The sequence below is a fragment of the Argopecten irradians genome, chromosome 3 (assembly GCF_041381155.1).
Source record: "Argopecten irradians isolate NY chromosome 3, Ai_NY, whole genome shotgun sequence".
NCBI lineage: Eukaryota > Metazoa > Mollusca > Bivalvia > Pectinida > Pectinidae > Argopecten > Argopecten irradians.
This window is the reverse complement of record NC_091136.1, coordinates 42,238,133-42,261,420: the sequence shown is the minus strand read 5'-3', so window position 1 is coordinate 42,261,420 and position 23,288 is coordinate 42,238,133. Positions and strand designations below refer to the sequence as shown.

The following is a 23,288-nucleotide window of genomic DNA, read 5'->3' as shown; positions in this document are numbered from 1 at the left end:
TTTTTTTTTCAAAAGTTTTAATAGTACATTTACCAATTTCTGTTTGCTTTCCATCGGCCATTGTTTTTTCTTCAGCAAAATACGTTTATAACGCACACATACAATGAATTAAAGGTTTTACCTCCGTCAGGTCCATAAAAGGTATGTGTAATATGTATATAAGAAACAACTATGTTTTGAACGAAGAGGTTCGTCATAACCGTGTCTTACTGTATTTGAATTGATTAGTATTTTTTTAATATTGAAATTCTGCTTCAAAAGTTTCTGAATATTTCATTTTTTTTGTGTGTGGATTACTTAAAGAGAGAATAGGACTATAATGGAAATGTTTATATAACTTCGCCACTTACAACTAAATTGCCTAACACCATGGTCATGAGGAAGAACGGTATACAATGTATCCCAGCTACACGTCGACATCCCCACATTGATTCTATCCATTCTCCACACAACACTCTAAATACAATCATGAAGGAGTGTAAAAAATCATCAAAATTCCATCTCGGGTAGGGCTCCGCGGCGTAAGTTCCATTCTCGCCGTATGCATCCTTGTAGGAGTTGGAGAACAGCTGTTGTCCCATCACGGCGAAAATGAACACGACGATGCCGAGGACAAAGGTTAGGTTTCCCAGCGTACCTACTGTCTTAGCCACAATGCTTATCAACATATTCAGTGTAGGCCAGGATTTGGCAAGCTTGAACACACGCAACTGGCAATGAAAGGAAACACAATTTTACACATGTAACTGTTAGTAACGTTTGTCGCAACATCTTGACAACAAGATACTGTAAACCACTCTTTTTTCAAGAGATATGTATTTTGGCGTAATTTCGCGAGAGAGGGAGCTCTAACGCGAATTCAAATTTTTCACGAATAATTTTATCAAATATATATATAGGAATGCACGATTATCGGTACGAGCCTTTTATCTCGAATTTATGTAATCGCAAATATATGATATATGTTGAAAATAAAAGCGGTTAACATTATTCTAAAATGAATTTAATTATTTTTAACATATATTATGATTTCGTTCAGTAGACAGTGACATCTGTTAAACAAAGTCGTTTACCTGATATTTTAGCGTATTTGAATATTGTGAAAATAACATATATTTATTTTCTAAAGATAAATTAAGCACATTTGCATTTATGCAAAGCATTGCACGTTTCCTTCTTTCTTTCTAATTACAAACTTGTGAATGTGCCATCAAAGCATTAATTGTTTTCTCTTAAAATATGAAAATTGTAAACATTATTTCTGTAAATTTATTGATAACCGATAAATCCTTAATTTCGGTTAAGATTTGTATTTAATTAAGTTAATCAAGAATAAATGATTAGTGTACATCAAAAATAATTATAATCTATTTATTTATTTTTTCGAACTGTCAATTACAGAATTGTGAGACTTACTAATCTAAAACTACGGAGTACAGAGAGTCCAGATACACCATCCAGAGCCAGCTCCAAAAAGCTAAGGAATACAATAATGCCGTCAAAACAATTCCATCTGTCCTTCAGATACACCACGGGACCTAAAGCGATCACCTTGAGGAAGGCCTCAGTAGCAAAGATAGCCGTGAACACCTACAAATACCAAGTACATTGTTTTGATTAGAGTTCTTAATGCATATGATTTATTTTAAATACTTTTTCATGTTGTGGAATCATTAAATAACATTGCATGGGATATTTGATAAGACAGTGGCTTTTGTGCTAATACAGGTTAAACAGACGTCGGGCAAAATAAGAACATAATTTCGTGATTATTGTATAACATATATTCAATTTATACTGATAAGCGGCTTCAATGCGTACAGTTTTGTATCAGTATATTTTATAGTAAAGAAATAAAGTACAGGTATACACAAACTACTCAAACATTAAACAAATCGTATAAAGCTTACATAGTTGCCATTTGTCAAGGTATTGGCTAAGGATTTTGACATCCCGTACTGGTCCAAAGCCATGAAAGCAGTGTTGACAAGGATGCAGATGGTGATGAACAGATCTACAAAGGCGTCTAAGATGAACCAGGCAATACCTTTCTGGAACATTACCCAACAGGGACAGCAGGTCCAACTGCAGAACTTCAGGTAAAGTCTGTCCTTCAAGGGAATCACTGGCTCGCCAAGGTCACTACTCATAAAGCCTGTGCGGAATTACAAAACTTCCTCCCATAAGAACAAAACAACACATTTTGGTATAAAACGAGGCTTTAAACAATGTGAGGAAACAAAACAGAAATGTACACCAGTAAGGTAAGATCGTTAAGGTGAATAGAACCAGGTTGTCCAGATGATCGTTTACACGCATCATTAACGACACTAGTCATGCCTCCCCTTATATAAAATCCAAAAATGGAACAAGGATGGTTATGAATGAGTTAAGCTATGTCTAGCATTGAAATATAAATATCAGAGTAAAAAGGGAAATATCATAACTAGATTTGTAATTGAATGCACAGCCTGGCAATATTTAATGTACAACTTACTTCCACGATGACCGGAAGCAGTTTCCAATAGCTCACGGATAACTGTCACGTCTGAAAGAAAACGACAAATTTTACTGTTTAGGGCTAAATTTCGTAAGCTATCGACATATATATAAAGAAAAAGTAATGTTCATTGGATAGGTCTAACGAATCGTGTACTTAACTTAATAGTTAAACAGAAAGAAGACACAACCATTACCTTTCATGTCTACATCCGGGACACTAGGGGTGCGGCAAGAATTTGGATGACTTTTCTTTTCACCCTCACGATCCGACTGGGATCCCTTCAATGAAAGAATTGATAATGTGTACTCATGTGCATTTTGATCAGGTAGATAGTTGACTATATCTGTGACTTTAGAATGATGGAATGTTGCGGTAAAGGTATTATGGTTATATTGTTACTAAACGTGAATAGTAGCCAGTGGTAACAGTTGTGTGTGGGCTCCTGGGTGTATCAGTTAACGGGAAATTACAGTTATTTGAATGAGCATAAATATTTGATGAAAACACTGAGCGTCGGTCGGTATGCCATGTACCTTAAAACCTGCAACCCAGAGGTAGGTAAATAAATTTCAATTAAAATTAAAGTGAAATGGAGTTGTCTCCCTTCTATATTTATTTTCACAAAGAATTGTCTCCCTGATATCTATTTTTGTTCGAGTAAAAAAAATAACTAAAAAATACTAATAACATTAAGTAAATTAACTACATGATATTGATTTCATTTAAACGGATGTGGATAAATAATTTGTAATAAAGAGAGAGTGATGTACGCTTGTTTAAAAATAAAATTATGAAACATGGAAATGTTTCTACGAAAGGAATATATATTGTTATTTACATGTATATTAAATAAAATATTCTTTTTTGGAAAAAATGGTATATGCCTTAAAACATTTGGTCATGGGGAAGAAGAGGATTTTTTAAAGATGCAATCAATTATTTTTATGTGATTTGTTAATGATGTCAAATGTAAGTGTTTTTTATAACTTAGATATAAATGTAATTTTCTTTCTACTTTTGAGTTACGTCATTGAACTTTATTTAAATGTAAGATTTGTGTATGTATATGGCCGGGTACTGATTGTAATTTCTCTATAAAGAATACGACCACAACACCCAGCGACAGAAGCAACAGTTCAGCCACATTCTATTGTAAGTGAATACATAAATTATAAAACAATCAACTAATGTGGTATTGACGGTGATACACTAATTTTGATATTACACTAAGGTAAGCTAGTACATTATGTGGGGATGATTTTACCAGAATAGGATGTAAGGTTGAAATTGGTAATTTACACTAGGTAATTAGCCGGATAACAAACATTTATTAAATATTATTGATATATGCTTAAACTATTCCCCGGTAACATAATGAAACAAAAAAAATCTCGTAATAATTACCATAATATTTTGAGAAAAAAATTCTTGAACGAAATAAAATGACTGACATAGTGTATCTGTATTGAAGAGGTACATTTAAGGCTTTCAATTTTAGAGTTACTTCCCTTCTTCATAAAACAGATATTAAACATCTCAAAGATTTGCATAAATCATTACCCCTCTCCATCAATACTGGCCTCATTTCTTTCTAGAACGGGTAAAGTTGTTGGTTTTTTTCTGTTAATAACAACTATGGCTTAAGTAATGAGTTCCCATATTCGTATTAATAGTTCAAAAATATTGCAAAAACAAGGCGTTTATGAGAGTTGTGTACATACAACACAAATACCTACAGTGAACTTGAAATGTTAATCAAAGAAGATAAACGATTATAAAACAATCTAAACATGCATGAATAAAAATAACTGACCATCGCAAACTGTCTATTACAGGGTACGAAATCAGTGTGATATCAATATTATAACAAAAAACTGTCTATTACCGGGTACGGAATCAGTGCTATTTTAATCCTAAAACAACAAACTGTCTATTACCGGGTACGGAATCAGTGCTATTTTAATCCTAAAACAACAAACTGTCTATTACCGGGTACGGAATCAGTGCTATTTTAATCCTAAAACAACAAACTGTCTATTACCGGGTACGGAATCAGTGCTATTTTAATACTAAAACAACAAACTGTCTATTACCGGGTACGGAATCAGTGCTATTTTAATACTAAAACAACAAACTGTCTATTACAGGATACGATATCAGTGTGATTTTAATACTAAAACAACAAACTGTCTATTACAGGATACGGAATCAGTGTGATTTTAAAACTAAAACAACAAACTGTCTATTACAGGACACGGAATCAGTGTGATTTTAATACTAAAACAACAAACTCTCTATTACAGGATACGGAATCAGTGGGATTTTAATACTAAAACATCAAACTGTTCATTACAGGGTACGGAATCAGTGTGATTTAATACTAAAACAACAAACTCTCTATTACAGGATACGGAATCAGTGTGATTTTAATACTAAAACAACAAACTCTCTATTACAGGGTACGGAATCAGTGGGATTTTAATACTACTACAACAAACTGTCCATGGCAGAATACGGAATCAGTGGGATTTTAATACAAAAACAACAAACTGTCCATTATAGGTGACGGAATCAGTGTGATTTTAATACTAAAACAATAAGCTGTCCATTATAGGGTACGGAATCAGTGTGATTTTAATACTAAAACAACAAACTGTCCATTACAGGGTACAGAATCAGTGTGATTTTAATACTAAAACATTAAGCTGTCCATTATAGGGTACGGAATCAGTGTGATTTTAATACTAAAACTTTAAGCTGTCCATTATAGGGTACGGAATCAGTGTGATTTTAATACTAAAACAACAAACTGTCCATTACAGGGTACGGAATCAGTGTGATTTTAATACTAAAACATTAAGCTGTCCATTATAGGGTACGGAATCAGTGTGATTTTAATACTAAAACATTAAGCTGTCCATTATAGGGTACGGAATAAGTGTGATTTTAATACTAAAACATTAAGCTGTCCGTTATAGGGTACGGAATCAGTGTGATTTTAATACTAAAACATTAAGCTGTCCATTATAGGGTACGGAATCAGTGTGATTTTAATACTAAAACATTAAGCTGTCCATTATAGGGTACGGAATCAGTGTGATTTAATACTAAAACAACAAACTCTCTATAACAGGGTACGGAATCAGTGGGATTTTAATACTAAAACATCAAACTGTCTATTACAGGGTACGGAATCAGTGTGATTTTAATACTAAAACATTAAGCTGTCCATTATAGGTGACGGAATCAGTGTGATTTTAATACTAAAACATTAAGCTGTCCATTATAGGGTACGGAATCAGTGTGATTTTAATACTAAAACAACAAACTGTCCATTACAGGGTACGGAATCAGTGTGATTTTAATACTAAAACATTAAGCTGTCCATTATAGGGTACGGAATCAGTGTGATTTTAATACTAAAACATTAAGCTGTCCATTATAGGGTACGGAATCAGTGTGATTTTAATACTAAAACATTAAGCTGTCCATTATAGGGTACGGAATCAGTGTGATTTTAACACTAAAACATTAAGCTGTCCATTATAGGGTACGGAATCAGTGTGATTTAATACTAAAACAACAAACTCTCTATTACAGGGTACGGAATCAGTGGGATTTTAATACTAAAACATTAAGCTGTCCATTATAGGGTACGGAATCAGTGTGATTTTAATACTAAAACATTAAGCTGTCCATTATAGGGTACGGAATCAGTGTGATTTTAATACTAAAACATTAAGCTGTCCATTATAGGGTACGGAATCAGTGTGATTTTAATACTAAAACATTAAGCTGTCCATTATAGGGTACGGAATCAGTGTTATTTAATACTAAAACAACAAACTCTCTATTACAGGGTACGGAATCAGTGGGATTTTAATACTAAAACAACAAACTGTCCATTATAGGTGACGGAATCAGTGTGATGTTAATACTAAAACATTAAGCTGTCCATTATAGGGTACGGAATCAGAGTGATTTTAATACTAAAACCATTACAGGGTACGGAATAAGTGTGATTTTAAACAATAATCGTCAACGACAGTGAACCATGAAAACTGTCAACAAGATGTTCAATGAAACCGTAGTTTAACACGAAACAATACAAGCTTATACAGGTGGTAAAAGAAATTAGTCATTGAAAAAATAAGAACAAAATGTTGCCATATAAATGAGTTACGAATTTTTAAAGCAAATAATTTTCAACCCGAAGTTCACTCAATCAAATAAATATATTAAGCATTCCAGTTTCACATAAAAGATATAAATTATTCACTTATATATCACTTCATAATGATCGATGTTTGCTAATTCAATATTAAAAAATGTTTTTTTTTCTTATAATACATTATTGTTATGTTGTTAATGGATAGTATGGCTATTATCTATACTATTACCCCACCCCAATAAAAGTATCCATAATCTGCAATCCTCGGCGATAAACGCAGTTGGAAATATATTCTTTTCATGCATTTGGCGTAAACGTCTCTTTCTGGCTTAAACCTACATTTACGTTTGCTCTGCTAAATTGAATAAATAAACTTTAATAAAGTTATTGCTATCTTATTCTAAAAACACCAACAAAAAACATATTGTCGACAATTTAATTGGTTAGTAAGATTCTCCAATTTTAATAGCTTATTAATTGGTTGTTTATTAGTAATACATTATATCATTACCTGGATTGTTGGTTGGGAGAGGTATAACCTGTGCTGCGGTTTATCATTTAGTTCCCAAGATTGATCATCTTCAAGTTCACACCTAGCATAGAGAACCTGTTCAAAATTCACTCGGCTTTATTTCAAATTCTATTACTGAATCTCAGACGACCTAGGTAAAGCTTTCCAGTGCATGTATGTATAGACATAACTTATCAATGTATACGATCATACCTGATAGGATTATATGTATATATGCAGTATATATATGTATAAATTACTTATCAAATACATAGTTGTTTTTAAATATCACAGAAACGCATTAATACTTTCTTAATAACGTTTTCTCAATTATCATATCATCAATTTTTCATAACATTTCCTTTCCAAATTATTCGATAAATAAATGTGTTTAATGGTTAGCATGATGTTTAAAATGTGTAAGAAAAATGTTTATAAATTGATTAATTCCATCACCAGACTAATGTATGTAATGTACTAGGTTACCATTGAAGCAAAAAAACACAGCGAGTTTTTTTCTTTTTATTACAAAAGCACCCAAATTAGTTTGTTTATATTAAGTATTGGTCAGTGTGTTAGCTAACAGTCCACTTTCGGCGTTCAAAGATAGGGTTCAACGGCAGTAACACGACCAGATATTAGAAAAATGAACCAATCTTATGTTTTATAACATGATTTTTGTCAACGTTTAAGAAATCTTGAAAATGGGCATACACGTATCTAATTCTCTAGGCAAAATTAAGAGACGGCGGAAATTTATTTATATTGTTAAGTGTTAGAGAAGATAAAAGAAACGAAATGATTACAGTACGATATAAAGCTTGTTACAATAGCGTCAAATTGCAAAGCATGATATTATACAAAGCATGATATTGGGTTTATACAAAGCATGATATTATACAAAGCATGCGACAAAACCACGTAACCACGTGAAGCATGACAAGTTATCATGTATTGTTCCACTGTGTGTGATGTGGTCAACTCCATCTTTCGTAATGCATGTGTATTGTTTAATTTTATCACATGTAATACCAGATTATAAGATCAGTTCACTACATACAATGTAACGAAAAGAGGGAACGTAGAATTTGTGAACAATGAAGTGGTATTAAGTAATTAGTGATTGGGTGAATATATCCACGTTTGGTGTATTAATGAATAATAAAAGTCATGAATGATTGTGATATCAAAAATATGCAACCTCTGTTTAGTAATATTTGGTTGATAGAAAATTCATTGACCTAGTTAAGAACCGTTCAAAACTGATATTGGCTTTCAATAACATTATAAATGATTGCAACAGTATGGCTATACTTTTTGTGTTTTGTTTTTTATATTTTGTTCAATCTAACAAGAACATATTGTACAGTAAAAAACATAATTCACTGAATTAATAGTTTCCGCCATTTTGAACGATTTGTTTTAGGTTTCAATGACGTCAGTAGAAGTAGTAGAGCGTGACCTTCACCACGTGTCAGGAGCATGCCGTCTGTCTTATAACTAACACTTACATCATCAGATTTACATCTGTCTACATATACCTCTGGCGTAAGATGCTGGCTTTTGTGCTTGCTCATGGTTCGTGTAAGAACTTCTAATTTACTTGGCGTCTTGTTGGAAGGTTGTGAACGCCGACTGCCATGAGAGGCACGACTAAGAAGAGAAGCGACGCTATTTCGTCGTGAGGAAGGACGTCCATCGTTTCTCATTCCTAGTGATGCCAAACTTCTTCTTCCGTGGTCATTAGTTAAGTATTTTTTTAAAGTATCTACATTATACATCTCGTCTGAAGAGGGTGTTACTGCATTAGATTCATCAGCAAAGGGCAAGAATATTTCCAAATAAGGCGGCACAAGGGGTTGGCGATCAGCGTTTTGCGAACCAAGCTTAGGTTTCTTCTTGCCTCGACTATTAAACGGGGAGCCTGGTAGACTGAAGCTCGGCTGAAAAAGGGAGAAGGAAGCTTAGTATCCAAGGCAACGAAAATGTTAAAGGTGCATGGTAGGGATGCCAGGGTCAAAGGTTACAAACAATACAATCACGTCAACTCCACTCATTTGTTTACATGCTCCCTCATTTCTCATTTTCCCAATGCAACTGTTGTTCACTGATAAAATATTATGTTATTGAACTTGAACTCTAAAATTCTGGGGAATAATTTTCGATTCTTCATTTACAAATTTAGACGATTTTATTAAGTCATACAATCAAAACTGTCTCTAAAATCTTATTCATCTAAAGTACATAAGTTGTGTTTACTTTTTCTGTAATGTTAAATGTATGTATGGGGAAATCTTATCTTTATTGAAACAACAGATGGATCGACTTGATTCTGTATATTATGTAAATTGTGATACTATTTCGAACAATAAATATTATATTTTATGTCTCAGATAGAGACATTCCAATGTTTCAGAACCAGCGTCTGCTCTTAAGCAACATTCTGCAAAACTATAAAGGGAAACATACTGCGCCAACTCAATTCAAGTTGAAGCAAGCGCATGCATGACAATCTGGAGTAGCTGCAACACTGCAGCGACTGGAAGGGGGCGGGCAAGTAACCTGGAATCATCACTTAAAACACATGCAATATAGCAAAAAGCTATAATTAAAACATGACATAGATTTGATTTCTAAAGCGGGTTTTTTCTGTCGTTAAATGTGACATCCCAGTCTTCAAGGTCACGACCAAGAACGTAAGAGCGCCCAAAGGTGAAAGCGTAAGCATATACACCTGGAAATAATGCACAAGAAGCCGAAAGTGTAAAAAAAATGAAAATGGAAATGTGTGTGACGTACCTTTACGGTCGGATGATGGGCGTGATCCTCTGATGGCTTTTCTGACTGGATACTTGCTGTTTCCTTGTCTTTACCGTTATATGGCGGTAAACTAAGATTGGATCCGGTTGGGCTTCTAGTCATTCCCGGAGGAACCACAACTGTTATTGTCCGCATGTGTGGTTCTGGTGAATTCATTGCCAGTTCAATCGCCTTGAAATTACAAAAAATCAAGGAAACATTTTAATTTGTCTTTGACTGAACTACAATTTGCTTATTGTTATGGAAACAATACAGTGATTTGAGGATTAAAGGTACGAGAGTATACTAAGGGGACAATGATAAAAGGTTTCGCAAAGGAAGATTATATTATTATGCTATTTTAACCAAACAAAATTAGTTACATGTTAAAGTCCGTTTCAGCATTTTGAATTCTCTATTTTTCTGATAGATGATTGCTCTGAATAGCCTTTCTATTCTTATCTATAATTGGTAAAGCACATCATCGGTCTTTTCTATGTGAACCTCTTTTTTCATACGCCTGGGAAACACACTCCATACTCGATTAGCATTCAGCAGCATGTATTTCTTCCTATACCTTAAGATAAACAGTAGGAATCGCGAAATTGAACCCTTGACTAGATCAAACATCTCTCAATATATCCAATACATATCAATAAACATATCGCTTACTTCGTTTTCCTCGTCTGCTTTGTCCTGCTTCTGTTGTTCATCGTATGACATGGCGACGATAGCGAGGATCAGATTGACTAGATAGAACGAACCGAGCAGGATGACGATAATAAAGTACAGACAGTTCCAAGGACCATTCGCACGTAGAACCTGTGGAGGGATAGAGATAATTAGAATAAGTCTTCAAAACAAAGAATCAAGGAAAACGGTGATATCCAAAGAACAATGAAATCAAGGAAACAAATCTTGTTCATAATTTAGTACCAAATTAAAATGTTATATTTTAATCTTAGAATATCATTATTCCGTCATAGATAGGATGATTAAAATATGTGCTTTGATATATTGATATATCAGTCTTATTTTGATAACGTCAAGTCCTTGCCAACTGTATTATGGTGCCTTATTCTATGCATCTATAAGTATATCTTCGAGTACCTAAATAGGATCTAGTGAGAAAGTCAATTATTTATGGTATAGTATTTACCTTTCTTTCATGTTCTAAAAACAGCCTGTAGATACATTGTGTTATAACGTTACTTTAAAAACACAAAAAAATATTGGATTTGTTTCCTCATGTTTTTTATTTAAATACCAATGAATAGGTATTAAACCCCAAATATCACAGTTACAAGTTTAACGCTCAGCTGATCGCGTTAAAGACAAGTTAATTCTCCAAAAATTCGCAAGATTTTTTATCCTGGGAACGAAAAAGGCAGCTTTTACGTGTAAAATAATTACGAGACGCCACCAATTTAAGCATGGGAGAAAAAAAAATCATAGATATGGATGCACAAAGTAGAAAGAACTTGATTGGTCGGTACTCGTCAAGCCGTTCGCTGACCAGACAATTTTTTTAACATTGGATGAAATTATCTATTTCTCAAAAATCCTTTAATGTTCTAATAACCCGTGTTCTAAATGGCCATACCAGCATGTAGAGATTTTCCCAGTAATCCTGTGTCATCAGACGGAAGGCACAGAGAAGAGCCACTCCAAAATGATCAAAACTAGTGTAGTTGTAGTTTGGATTGGAATGTAGTTCGGGAATACACGTGAAGTTGTCTGGACAATCTCTACAATAACAAAGTCCGTCGATCTTTAATGGCAGAGTACAGGTGTGGATATTGAGATATGTTCTATAGGCTATTAGCACAAAAACAACTATTTCATAATGAAAAATAAAAACGTTCTCTGGGCAGTTTATATGAAACGCTCAATATTGTTGTACGATTAAATAGCCAGCTGTTGTATTCTTGAAAATATCTACAGATAGCAAAATTAATAATAAAACACTTGTATGGTTCCTAGATAGTTTCTATGTGTATTGAAATACTGAGACAACCTCATAAGAGTTTACCATTAATGAGAAATGAAACACTGTCTGCGATGTGCTAATATTGCTGTATTATATATAACTCAGGGATATATCTTCTGAAATAAAAGGACATTATAATCTGCTAAAATTCTCTAAAATACTTAATGCCTAGATTTCGTTTGAAACATTTTTGAATTACACTGTTAATGTTTTCAGCATCGTTGCTGATCGTGGTTGTTGTTAGTGAAAAGACATAACAGCATGTTCAAATTTAGGCGCAATATCATTATTGAGGTTGGGAAATAGCATAAATATTGAACTTACCCCGCTCCTGTCGAGTTTCCACAAAGAAGTGGCTCCGAAAACTGTTCTTGTGGGTACCAGTTACCTACGTACAGCAAATTAGGATCTTAAAATCTGATCGTCGATTCGACATCATTTGTTAAATAATGAAGATTAATATTTTAAAATCTACTGATATTACACAAAACAATACACACAACTTTTCATTTCTATTGAAGTTCAGTCCCCTTATATTCATCTGTCAATTCCCTTTTCTGTTCTTGTTTGTTATAAATATGGTTGTAAACTTTCTGCAACATATTTTCATTTATACACAAAATATTGCGCATGGGCGGGATATTCTTAAACTAATAAGACTTTCGCGTAATTAGCGTAATAGTACCCTTCTTTATAGCATGCAAACTTACTTCTGTCCCAGATGTGGTCGAAGTATTCTTCGTCAGTCATGTTTGGGTTGTCCGTATTGAGGACACACTTACTGCGTAGTGCCCCCATATACATCTGCATCCCAATCAAGGCAAAGATTGACAGCATAAATACAGTCAGAATCATGACGTCACGTAGCCGCCGTACGGCCTCCAGTAAGGCACCCACAATGGTTTTCAACCCTGGATAGAAGTCGAATCTACTTTTTTATCATTGTACATATTCAGTAAAGCAATGGCCGTGATTTGAGGCTTCGTTATAAATACATAGTATTAAGTACCTCTGCACTTCCTGGTATCAATTGTTATGTCATCTGATGGTGATGGTAAGTGACAGACTCACTCAATAATAAACATTGTTTCATTTAAAAGAAAGTTTCTCATAAATTCCGTTGCATAACGAATGGACTAAAAACTAAAAAAATAGGATATTTCGAATAATTTTTTTGAAAATCGAGGTTTTTTTTCAATTTAATTTGACTTTATTATATGATCAAGTTGATTTAAATTAAAGACAATTTCAATCCGATGCAGAAAAAAAATATATTTAACACAAACTTAATATGTCTATATAGAAAACTATATATTACATGTATATTTCTTTATAACGCTCTCAGATAAAGTTGAGCATTTTCCAAGGGTCACATGTTCAAAATACAGTTTGTGTACTAAAGATGATCTCACCTGGTATTACAGCTACGGTTTTCAGTGCTCGTAATACCCTAAAGGTTCTAAGAGCTGAGAGATTTCCTAACTCGACAAAGATCGTGATATATCTGTAGGAAAAAAACCATAAGAATCAAGATTAAAATTAAATAATTTACTGTAAATCAACTGTTATCGTATCTACTTAATTCTGTGATTTCCGTTTTAATTAAAGTTGAATTTTAATACCTTTAAATATAACTAAAATAGAAATGAATTCGTGAAGACAATTGGCATTGATCGCAAAATTCGCGAGAGACAATCGTACGCAAATCTTGGTTTTTATAGTATGCTGCTGTCGAATAACCTTAAACTAAAGAAATACAAAGTGTCGTGGAGACGTTTGACATTAATGTCAGTTGTGTTGAATGTTTGTTCCCCTGAACTACGACATTACATACTATACTTCGTTTCTTTAATAAGACATATTAGGCATTTCGTCAACACAGCGGCTTACTAGTGTATAGAAAAGTCTTCTTTTTTATTTTGAAGAAATAGCGAATACAGCAGTATATACATGACTGTTAACAGACTTAACAATATGTCCCTATGTTCCCGAGAAATAAACGTTCCACGCGCCATAGAAAAATCAAGGAGATTTGAGGTCAAAGACATATGTTTAGAAGGCGATATATTTAAACACCGTTGGTATAGTGTAACTGTGTGTATTAAAATCAGAACAGATTATATGTCAAGTGTGTTTAAGCTTGGCTCAGAAAGAACCTAACTGGTTGACTGAATGCTCGCAACTTTTATCTTTCTCCTACCCTCACCAATATAAATTTACTATTTTACACACTAATCATTATTCTCTATGTACAACAATTATGCTCATGCATTGTACAATGTACTATCTCAAACATAAATTCACGTGCATTTATAGAAATAATCAAAAAACCAATACTTACGCCAAAGATATTACTGAGAAATCTAGCCAGTTCCAGGGATCTCGTAGATATGTGAAATCGGTCATGATGTACCCTCGGGAGAGGATCTTCACAATCGCTTCAATGGTGTAGATCACAGTGAAGATTTTTCTGTTAAAGATGAAATGATTATTCATAACGTAATTTCTGTTTTAATCCAAATTTCAAATCTGAATTACCGTTTGGTTAAATCAATCACTTAATTTGTGATAAACAGTTACGTTTCGCTAATCATGACTATTTATCAAGTTTTCTTTCGTGTTGGGTAAATCTTAGATAAGACAAACATACTTTCGTTATGTATAATCGAAGTAGTGGAACTTTCTGGTAACAAAGACATACACACAAAAACAAGTGATCTTATAAGTAACAATTATGATATTTAGAACATGGTATTTAAGCATACATGTTTTATCATATATTATTGGACTTTTTTAACAGACAGTTGACTTTTGTTTGATGTCATTGACAAAAATATGTTAGATTATAGTTACATAGCATTGATACTATATTTTAGAGCATTGTTACATTTGACAACAAGATATAGTAACTTACTCCATGGTGGGAAAACTTCCGTTCATAGCCATAAATACACAGTTGACGATGATGGTGAGAATAACACAGAGGTTGAAGCAAGTACATTGTGTTAAGGATTCAAAATATGATTTCATTGTTTTCTATTGTTTTCTTCTTTTCTTTCACGACCAACCGTCACGTACAAAAGAAGGCGTTGAAATTAAATACTATAATAGTTTGCATGGAAAAAAGGATTCACTTACAAAATTTAAAAAGGGACATTCGTGTAAATCTGTATCGTGTTGCAATTTCGATTGAAATATATTGCTTATTAGTTCCACATCGATATTCTCAATACTTATCTATGTGATTACACGTTCTGTAAAATAAGAATGGGTAATAAACAGCCAAAATAGTCACGTGACAAGTGTCTAAAACATTCATATACATTTTACAACAATGCCTTAATTTCACATTATCAAATTATATATCGTTGTGCACCAATTTATTTTTACATTTGATAATTATAAGGCTAAAAAATAAAAATAATTAACAATTATCATCAAGACTTTATAATTTTAACGTATTTAATTAATAGTTTTATACCCATGGCATTTAATTATCAAATCCCCCAAAACAATATCACTGATATGACACTTTCTTTTGTACATTAAACACCTATCAAAAACCGATCAATGTCTCTTAAAAGTTTTCAATTAAGTTAGTGAAGAAAACAGGCCTGTCCTTTTAGGTTCCGTCTGATCACAATTTATTTTTACCTACATTCACACTATATAGTCTCAAATGGTTTTAGAAGAGGACAGACAAGCGTCTATCTGAAATGTAAATCTACGTTCGTTTAACGCTTGGCAGACATGGCTGATATGCTGGTGTGAACCTAGGTGAAACATTGAGAATGAGTCGTTATTGAAAGGTGATAACCAACAGGGCATTCAGACAATGTTTCTGGCAGATATTTGTTTAAAGCGGTTTTAGAGTTATGAGAAATTCAACTGAATGCATTTTCCCTAAACAACGAAAAGTGTAATATTAACATAAATATTGATTGCACCCAGGTTGATCACAAGTTGATGTGGATTTAATATATCATAAATCCACACATCATATAACTAACTAAAAATTAAAATTAAAACACATATATGATATATATAACAGTTTTTTTATATTGAAAAAGGTTCTAGTCAAAATGGAGTTAATAGATATAATAGTGCTATTGCACATTTGTAAATACATTAATATTACATCCATTTCCTAGACCATTCAGTAATTATTCTATTACGGACATGCATTATAACACATGCTTTCTATATTTCATTTTTGTTTTGAATCTCAACACTTCACAAAGAGGAAACGTCATTTTAGTTGTCCGTTGAAGCATATATACAGTATACTAAATTCTTGATCGCTCGAATGCAAATACACTTTAATGGGTGTTTATGCCATCTAAATAATCTTATATATTGTTAAGAAGTGGAAGAAATAACACCTACTGTCAACAATTATCATCATGTGGTGGGCATATTACTAAGAGTACAAAAGTAATTGTTATTGATATATCCGGATTTAAAAAAATAGAACTTAGATCTCACTAATTGATGATTTATTTGATTTAGTGCAGCATGGAATATGAATGTTTACGATAGTTATTGTTTTAATTAATGGGTCAGACGTAAAAGGATATGGGTGAGTTAAAATACAAATGGAAATCCTCCGGAGAGGGTTGAACGGAGTAAGAATGTAAAGAGCTTTGGTGGCGCTGAATCGGAAGATCGTCCAATCCCTTGCCACCACGGCAAAACTCTGAAAACAGGAAAAAAACATGTTTTAAAAATATATATTCAATTCACTACCGCTGATATCAACAAATCAAATTACAAAATATTGAATCACAAAACATAGGTAATCAATGCTTATTTTATATCCAATATACGTTTTCAAAAATATTTTTCTGTGTTTGTTTTTGTCAAAGTTTATCTATGTTTAGCCGGTACAACACAGAACAATATATTAAATTAAATATAAAAAGAATTGCATACATCATTAATGCTTGAATTTATTTGTCAATGAACAATGGTTCTATTACTATTTCATAACAAGTCAAACCAACCAAAGCAGGCTTCGGTAAAACTTTGATGGATAGTTCACCTTTCATTTTGAGTAATAAATTAGCCAGTTCTCGAAAGAGTACAAAAAGAACTTATTAATAAGATATTAATCTGATTTTGTCTAGGATGTGATAATAAAATCTGAACATATTTTGTATTTATTTCCAACAGAAATCACTCCATGATTACGGGTAAATGAAATTATATCCTTAAGGCGAATAATGTTTTCAGATAATTCTCCGTCAGCATAATATAAACCCGTTGTTAGATGAATAAATAACTTGTCTAAATTGTAGGTAGGGATGTGTCATTGTACAGCTGAATACACGTGAAATATATAGTTGAACTCCAGGTGTCCTTCAGGGTCGTTATGCAACGCTATCAGGTTTCCCCATAATTAGTCTGTATACCTGAGAACGTCTAGATACCTCGTTCTTCAAATACTTTCCTTATTCTGCCTCAAGTGTGATTAAGTGACGTAAATTACCTGTAACTGAGCCTGTGTCATACCTAGCCAACATCATGTATTATTCGTCATGAGAGTATAGTGAGTTTTTAAATCTCAGGGTATCAGATTGTGAATCGTCTTAAACATCAGAAAGAGGATGCGGTGTTTGGAATGTCGCCTGGTTCTCGACCTAGTTACTGTGAGGGAGATTAGGTACTGGTCTCTAAAGTTCTGTGTCATAAAGTTGTCGAATAAATCTTCAATTCAAAGAGAACACTACTTTCTTTACATGTGATGCTTACACCAGAAGGCGACACGCTGACTGGAGACACCGAATGACGCAAAACATGACCACCCTAATTATCTATACAAACAACTAACCCCAAACTCTCTGCCTGCAGGGAAAGAATTATGCATGAAAATGACGACAATGAATATTATACACGCTTTCAATGTCTAAAAGCCTGAGATATACATGATCATAGTGACACACTGGTTAACTGGCCAAGAGCTAGTGTAGAGGGTCAGCTCGAGGAGGTTACTTGGTCTTGTCACTAGTAGAGCACTGACCTAGATCCGAGGTCGAGGATTTTATTAAGTCAATAAGATATCACACACACAGAAGACCATTACTAGCTTTACATGATACAAATAAGTTTCAATTCTATTGATATAATTACAGTTATTTCATACATAAAACGTGTACAAGAAAGAAATGATATCATCGCTTATATCGATTTATATATATTTCTTCTACCTCAATATGAGTTTACAGTTGCATTGGTACTATATTATGACAAGATTGTTTGATTAAACAATGAAGTTTTTTATATATTCCCATTGATTGGTGAAACACTTTGTCATCATATCTTGTTATATGTATAAGCATTTGAAACACTTGAGGAATTCATTGGTTTTCTTCACTTGTAACTTTGGTTAACGTCTTTGGTCTAAATTCTTTATTCATAACTGATATCGTCATATGTTAAGTTGCTTTCGATTGGCTAATACCGTGAACGTATGAAATCTAATTGGGAGAAAAGGGGATTTTAACTGGAAGGTGAATAAAAGTGTCCATTACACACGTTAGGATTTACGGGAATGGTACTTAATATAACGGAGCTGTAATCTAAACAGCTTTGCAATTCAGTAATAGTACATTCCGTCGTACCATCATCGGCAAAGAACTAATTTCATATGCTCATACTTTTAATGATCAAGTAAACATTTCGTGGTATTTAGGTAAACTAAAAACCTGTTTTCACCTGTTAAAAAAACCTGAGAACAGTATATGTGCATGATACAACGTACTTGTACTTCAAAGCATGTGGCGACAATAATAGGTAGTTAATATTGGCTATACGTATACAATGTCATTGACGCATATTAAGGTCTGTACATGGACAAACTTATCATCAGTCATCAGTAAAATAATCTCATGACTGTATTGTAATCGATGACGTAGTAAAGCATATGTTCTGTAGTATATGGTCATATGATAACTATTGTTACAAAAATGCACTTTTTTATTTGTGTTGATTAATTTTGACTTTGGCGATGTAATTTTCAGATCAGTATAGTGTATGTTTAAATTTGATAAATGAAAGCTCCATTCCTCAATATATATTATGCAAATATACATTTGCTACTTTGTAAATGTATGTATGTAGTTTCCATCGGTTACTTATATGACCACCATTTATAGTGCAGCGGTACACCGAATCATTTAAACTAATGACTCCTTCAACGATGTTACATAAACTTATACTAACCAATATGTTGGACTACGCATCCTTCAACAACAAAATCGCACATAAAGATTTGTTTCAACATGCATGCTTTCATTACAATACACCCACCAATTTGTTGGCATAGTAGTCATCGAAGTCCTCTATGGGCTTGCCCATTAATTCACGAGGGAAGTCATTTTGCATGTAGGTGGGAAGCTTCTTTCCGATTTCCAGTTGTTCATCAGGTTTGAGTTCATCCTCTTCCCGCTGGGGTTCTTCCTCCTCCCCCTCCTCGGCCGCCTCCCTTTCAGCCTTCCTATTTGCTTTTTCCTCGGCAATCCTTTGTTCAATGGCGAACATAGACTCCCTTGTAAAAAGCTGAAAAATGCTGACTTCATTTTCTTCTTCCTCCATCTTGACGTTATACACGTTTTTTCTGCGGTGCTGGATCGGTTATACATTTAATAATAATTCTCCTGAAAAATACAAAACCAAGAACAACATTATCAATAACAGCCAGACAATTCTAAAACGACATCGGACAAATTGCGAATGTTATGACATTTAATGATGACTCTCAAACGTACGTAAGAAGATAGAATTCGATATTACGGAACCAACATGATGACTATGGTAATATCCTTTCTATTGTTTCATTTTTGCAAACTGTGTTATTTTCATGTTGACTGGTATTGAAATACAACATGCGAGCAGACGACCACAAATATAGGATACCATACTTGAAAAGGATGGTTAACCCAGCCGGTAACGTGGTGTGAGTTCTTATATGGGTCTGGTGAACGAGTTAGAGAAAAGGACCATCATTGTGGATGTGGTAGAGGATGGGGTCAATAACCAAATAGAGACTTTACTAACAATACACTAAATTGATAAAATAAATTATTTCAGTCTATATCTAAAGCTGATATTTACACGCTGGTTACATGATTCTGACATCGACATGTGATATTGTTTCCACAAACATTACCCCTTCACATGTCTATGTGTGGTAGGATGCATTGTTCAAGTTCAATTGAGCAAGCCTTTTAAGCAGCGGTGAGATCTGAAGAAGGCAGTGTTAGACATTATTAGATACGGGGACAAGATATGTACGATTAGGTATTGGCATCAAACAGCGGTTTTGTCCTTCTAGAACTTAATGTTAAGGTCCAGAAGAGTTGATGGAGCCAAGCGACTACCAAATCGAACAATCGAAATATGAATTAAGGTCAAAAGTTAATACATGATTTGTTAAGAAAAGATCAGCATTGATTTGCCAGGTTGATTTAGTATTTGTAAGTTTATATAGTAAGTAGTTGGTACAGCAATAACAATTCGTTACAACAAAACATCTCTGTCGGAAATAAAACAAGAATGCTGAAACCTTGATGTAAGATTAATGAATGTACGATAATGGACACGATCGGTCTTTATTTGGAATATGAACTATAAATATAAACTGCGTAATTCAGTGAAACCTAAATGACAAGTGGGTCAAAACCTCTGGCACCAGCCTTTACCATTCATTGTGTTCACAGGCGTCGCTTCCATTCGAATAAAAGCTTGTAATGAACTAGTGTTATTTCAGCTTCAGGCATCATTAGGGAATAATTTGCGTCACTGATATCCTGTCCAATCGCTGGTCACTATTTAAATGGGTCCATGAGCAGTAACAATATCAATGATCGAGCATGGCACTCAGGATTTCTGTAAAGAGTTTTGATGACCCTGTCGCATTGACTCCGTGATCAGGGTTACTTTGATGTTTGTTTTGAGTATATCATTCCCGATGCGTATTCACACGATGCGTGTTGGTACATACTTAGATCAATGCAAACTTTATTATATGACGAAAGTCTAGCTGAATCCTGAATTGGGCTAGGCTTGATGCTGAGGAAATGGATGAGTCAGCTACTATAATCAATAAGTGTTCCTAGCTAGTAGCTATTTCACTTATGTTTTCGTGAACGACTGAATATTATCGAAAATGTAAATCCTGAGCATAACACGCACAGTGCGACACGAATAGTGCCAAAATACTGGTAGAATCACCGGTTCCGCTCTATCGAGTCTTTTCGGGGCTCAATGAAGAGTTTCTGCGTAAATTGAATCCTGAATTCGTCTTTTCATTTGTCTTTTCCAGGGAATTATTTCGATTGCATCTTTAGTGATATACATTTAAAATAATATGTATATCTAGGTTGTCATACATCATGGATACAAAATACCAATTTGACTTAGCTATCAACGAAAATATAAAAAACAATAGTTTGTTGAAATAGTTCTAGTACCAATTATGTATAGTTAAAAGCAATGATAACGGGAATCGTTAACATGTGCTATATTCATTAAAAGTAAGACGTTAAAGTTTACGTATATACTTTAAGATTGACACTGTAAGAAAGACATTACTAATTGTTCTACTTCTAAATATAGTAAAAAGCATATCCATCTTTTCCAGCTGTAATCTGTAAGGCATCATAATCATCTATTATTCATCTATTTTTGTACATGCATATGTTTAAACTGTCACAGGCGAACCTTATATATAGAAAGAAAGGTGTATTAACAGAATCATTCCAATTATGTAAAACATTAAAACCCCGTGTATATATTTTATATGGTGAGTGGTGGGGAAAGGTAAAATAACAGCTGCTGATATTGCTTACAAATAAACATCACATGGACATACATAATCAGTTCAAAGACATCCTGGTATTAGGGTTTTGGTGTTGGTTGAAAGATGGAATATATACCTGCGGCCAGCGCCTGGCAACTGCCCGATCTTAATGAGATTGATGATACGAATCGACCACATCCCATCTATATTGCAGTGTCTTGCAATGTAAGTGATTAAAGAGCTGTATGCCACAGAGAGAGAAGTAGTCTTTAATGCCCGAACACACGTGACAAAAAAGGCAGACAATGTACTACACACAGCAGACAAAGGTCGACTGAACTCGCAAACAATGCGGCGTCCAAGAGAAACGTGAGGGCCTTGAAGTTTGACAAAAATATCAACTTTGTTTGCCTGGTACACTGTTCTCGGAAACATTTGTGTGTGTATCTCACTCTCTGAAGCGCTCCCTGTATACTATATTGCTATTTCACTAGACATATTTCATTTTAAAGTCACTCCTTCCCTCTCTCGCTCTCTTCTAAAGTTGAATTTGGAATATAAACGCCCTAAATACATGGACCTTAACTCAACGCAAGTTTGAAAAATGAATTTTCGCATGCACAAATTTTGCCATCTTCTCAAACATTAAGAGCAAATAACGTTTTATAAATTAAAAAAAAAAATCATTAACAAAACTTATTTAATTCTTAATATTAGCACTGGATATATTTTCGGTGTATATCATATTAGTCATACCGATAATAGTTAATAAACGATAAAATGGTTTGGCACAACTGTTATCTTTTACAATATCTGGACTAAAACAATTGTTAAGAAACTCTATTGTGTCACTAGGGTTAGATTGTATACCGTACATGATCCCACTCATGGACGATATACCGTACATGAGGCCACCAATGGACGATATACCGTACATGAGGCCACCAATGGACGATATACCGTACATGAGGCCACCAATGGACAATATACCGTACATGAGGCCACCAATGGACGATATACCGTACATGAGGCCACCAATGGACGAATGAGAAATGGCATTCCTATTTATGTCCGGACTATACCAGGTATACATTGCTAAAGAAGATTTTTAAGTAATGATTTTGTTTCGAACTGAAACCACGACGCTAAACCTAATTCCACCAATGCCATGTTTTTGACTTACGTTCATTGTGGACGCTTATTCATTATCGAGCTTATTTATAGCATAAACTTTCCAATACGATAAAACTTACGTACGATATTATAAAAAGTTTTCTTTAAATGACACTCTTGTCATCTCCCTATTGGAAAAGCCATTATCATGTTAAATTTAAACTAAAATATACAGGAAACACATGTTTAAAAATATAGATCTTTTAAAAACTCGTTATGTAATTTCTACATGAAGGAATGTATCGCCTTTCCTGTCATCAGCCTGTCAAATGTCACTCATTATATATGTAAATTTCATTCTGAATTCCTCAATATCACTAACACAAACCTGCAAATTATGTA

The 23,288-nt window shown here is 33.7% G+C and overlaps 1 protein-coding gene across 9 annotated transcripts in view; it reads right to left on the bottom strand.

Moving 5' to 3' along the window:
• LOC138318649 (sodium channel protein para-like) overlaps positions 1–23,288 on the bottom strand; it is a 126,280-nt gene that overhangs the window by 18,905 nt on the left and 84,087 nt on the right. For 6 of the 9 annotated variants that reach the window (XM_069261214.1, XM_069261215.1, XM_069261216.1 and 3 more), the window contains 17 exons: positions 19,283–19,629; positions 16,553–16,670; positions 14,889–14,970; positions 14,316–14,444; positions 13,387–13,478; positions 12,685–12,885; positions 12,299–12,362; positions 11,588–11,732; positions 10,657–10,806; positions 9,985–10,176; positions 8,697–9,128; positions 7,186–7,281; positions 2,697–2,781; positions 2,498–2,548; positions 1,911–2,155; positions 1,417–1,590; positions 351–710 (listed from right to left, as the gene is read on the bottom strand). In XM_069261214.1, coding sequence (XP_069117315.1) covers positions 351–710; positions 1,417–1,590; positions 1,911–2,155; positions 2,498–2,548; positions 2,697–2,781; positions 7,186–7,281; positions 8,697–9,128; positions 9,985–10,176; positions 10,657–10,806; positions 11,588–11,732; positions 12,299–12,362; positions 12,685–12,885; positions 13,387–13,478; positions 14,316–14,444; positions 14,889–14,970; positions 16,553–16,670; positions 19,283–19,567 — 2,901 coding nt within the window. In that variant the 5' untranslated portion in view covers positions 19,568–19,629. The remainder of the gene's footprint in view (positions 1–350; positions 711–1,416; positions 1,591–1,910; positions 2,156–2,497; positions 2,549–2,696; positions 2,782–7,185; positions 7,282–8,696; positions 9,129–9,984; positions 10,177–10,656; positions 10,807–11,587; positions 11,733–12,298; positions 12,363–12,684; positions 12,886–13,386; positions 13,479–14,315; positions 14,445–14,888; positions 14,971–16,552; positions 16,671–19,282; positions 19,630–23,288) is intronic. The other 3 variants (XM_069261219.1, XM_069261220.1, XM_069261221.1) reach the window with 3 other exon arrangements.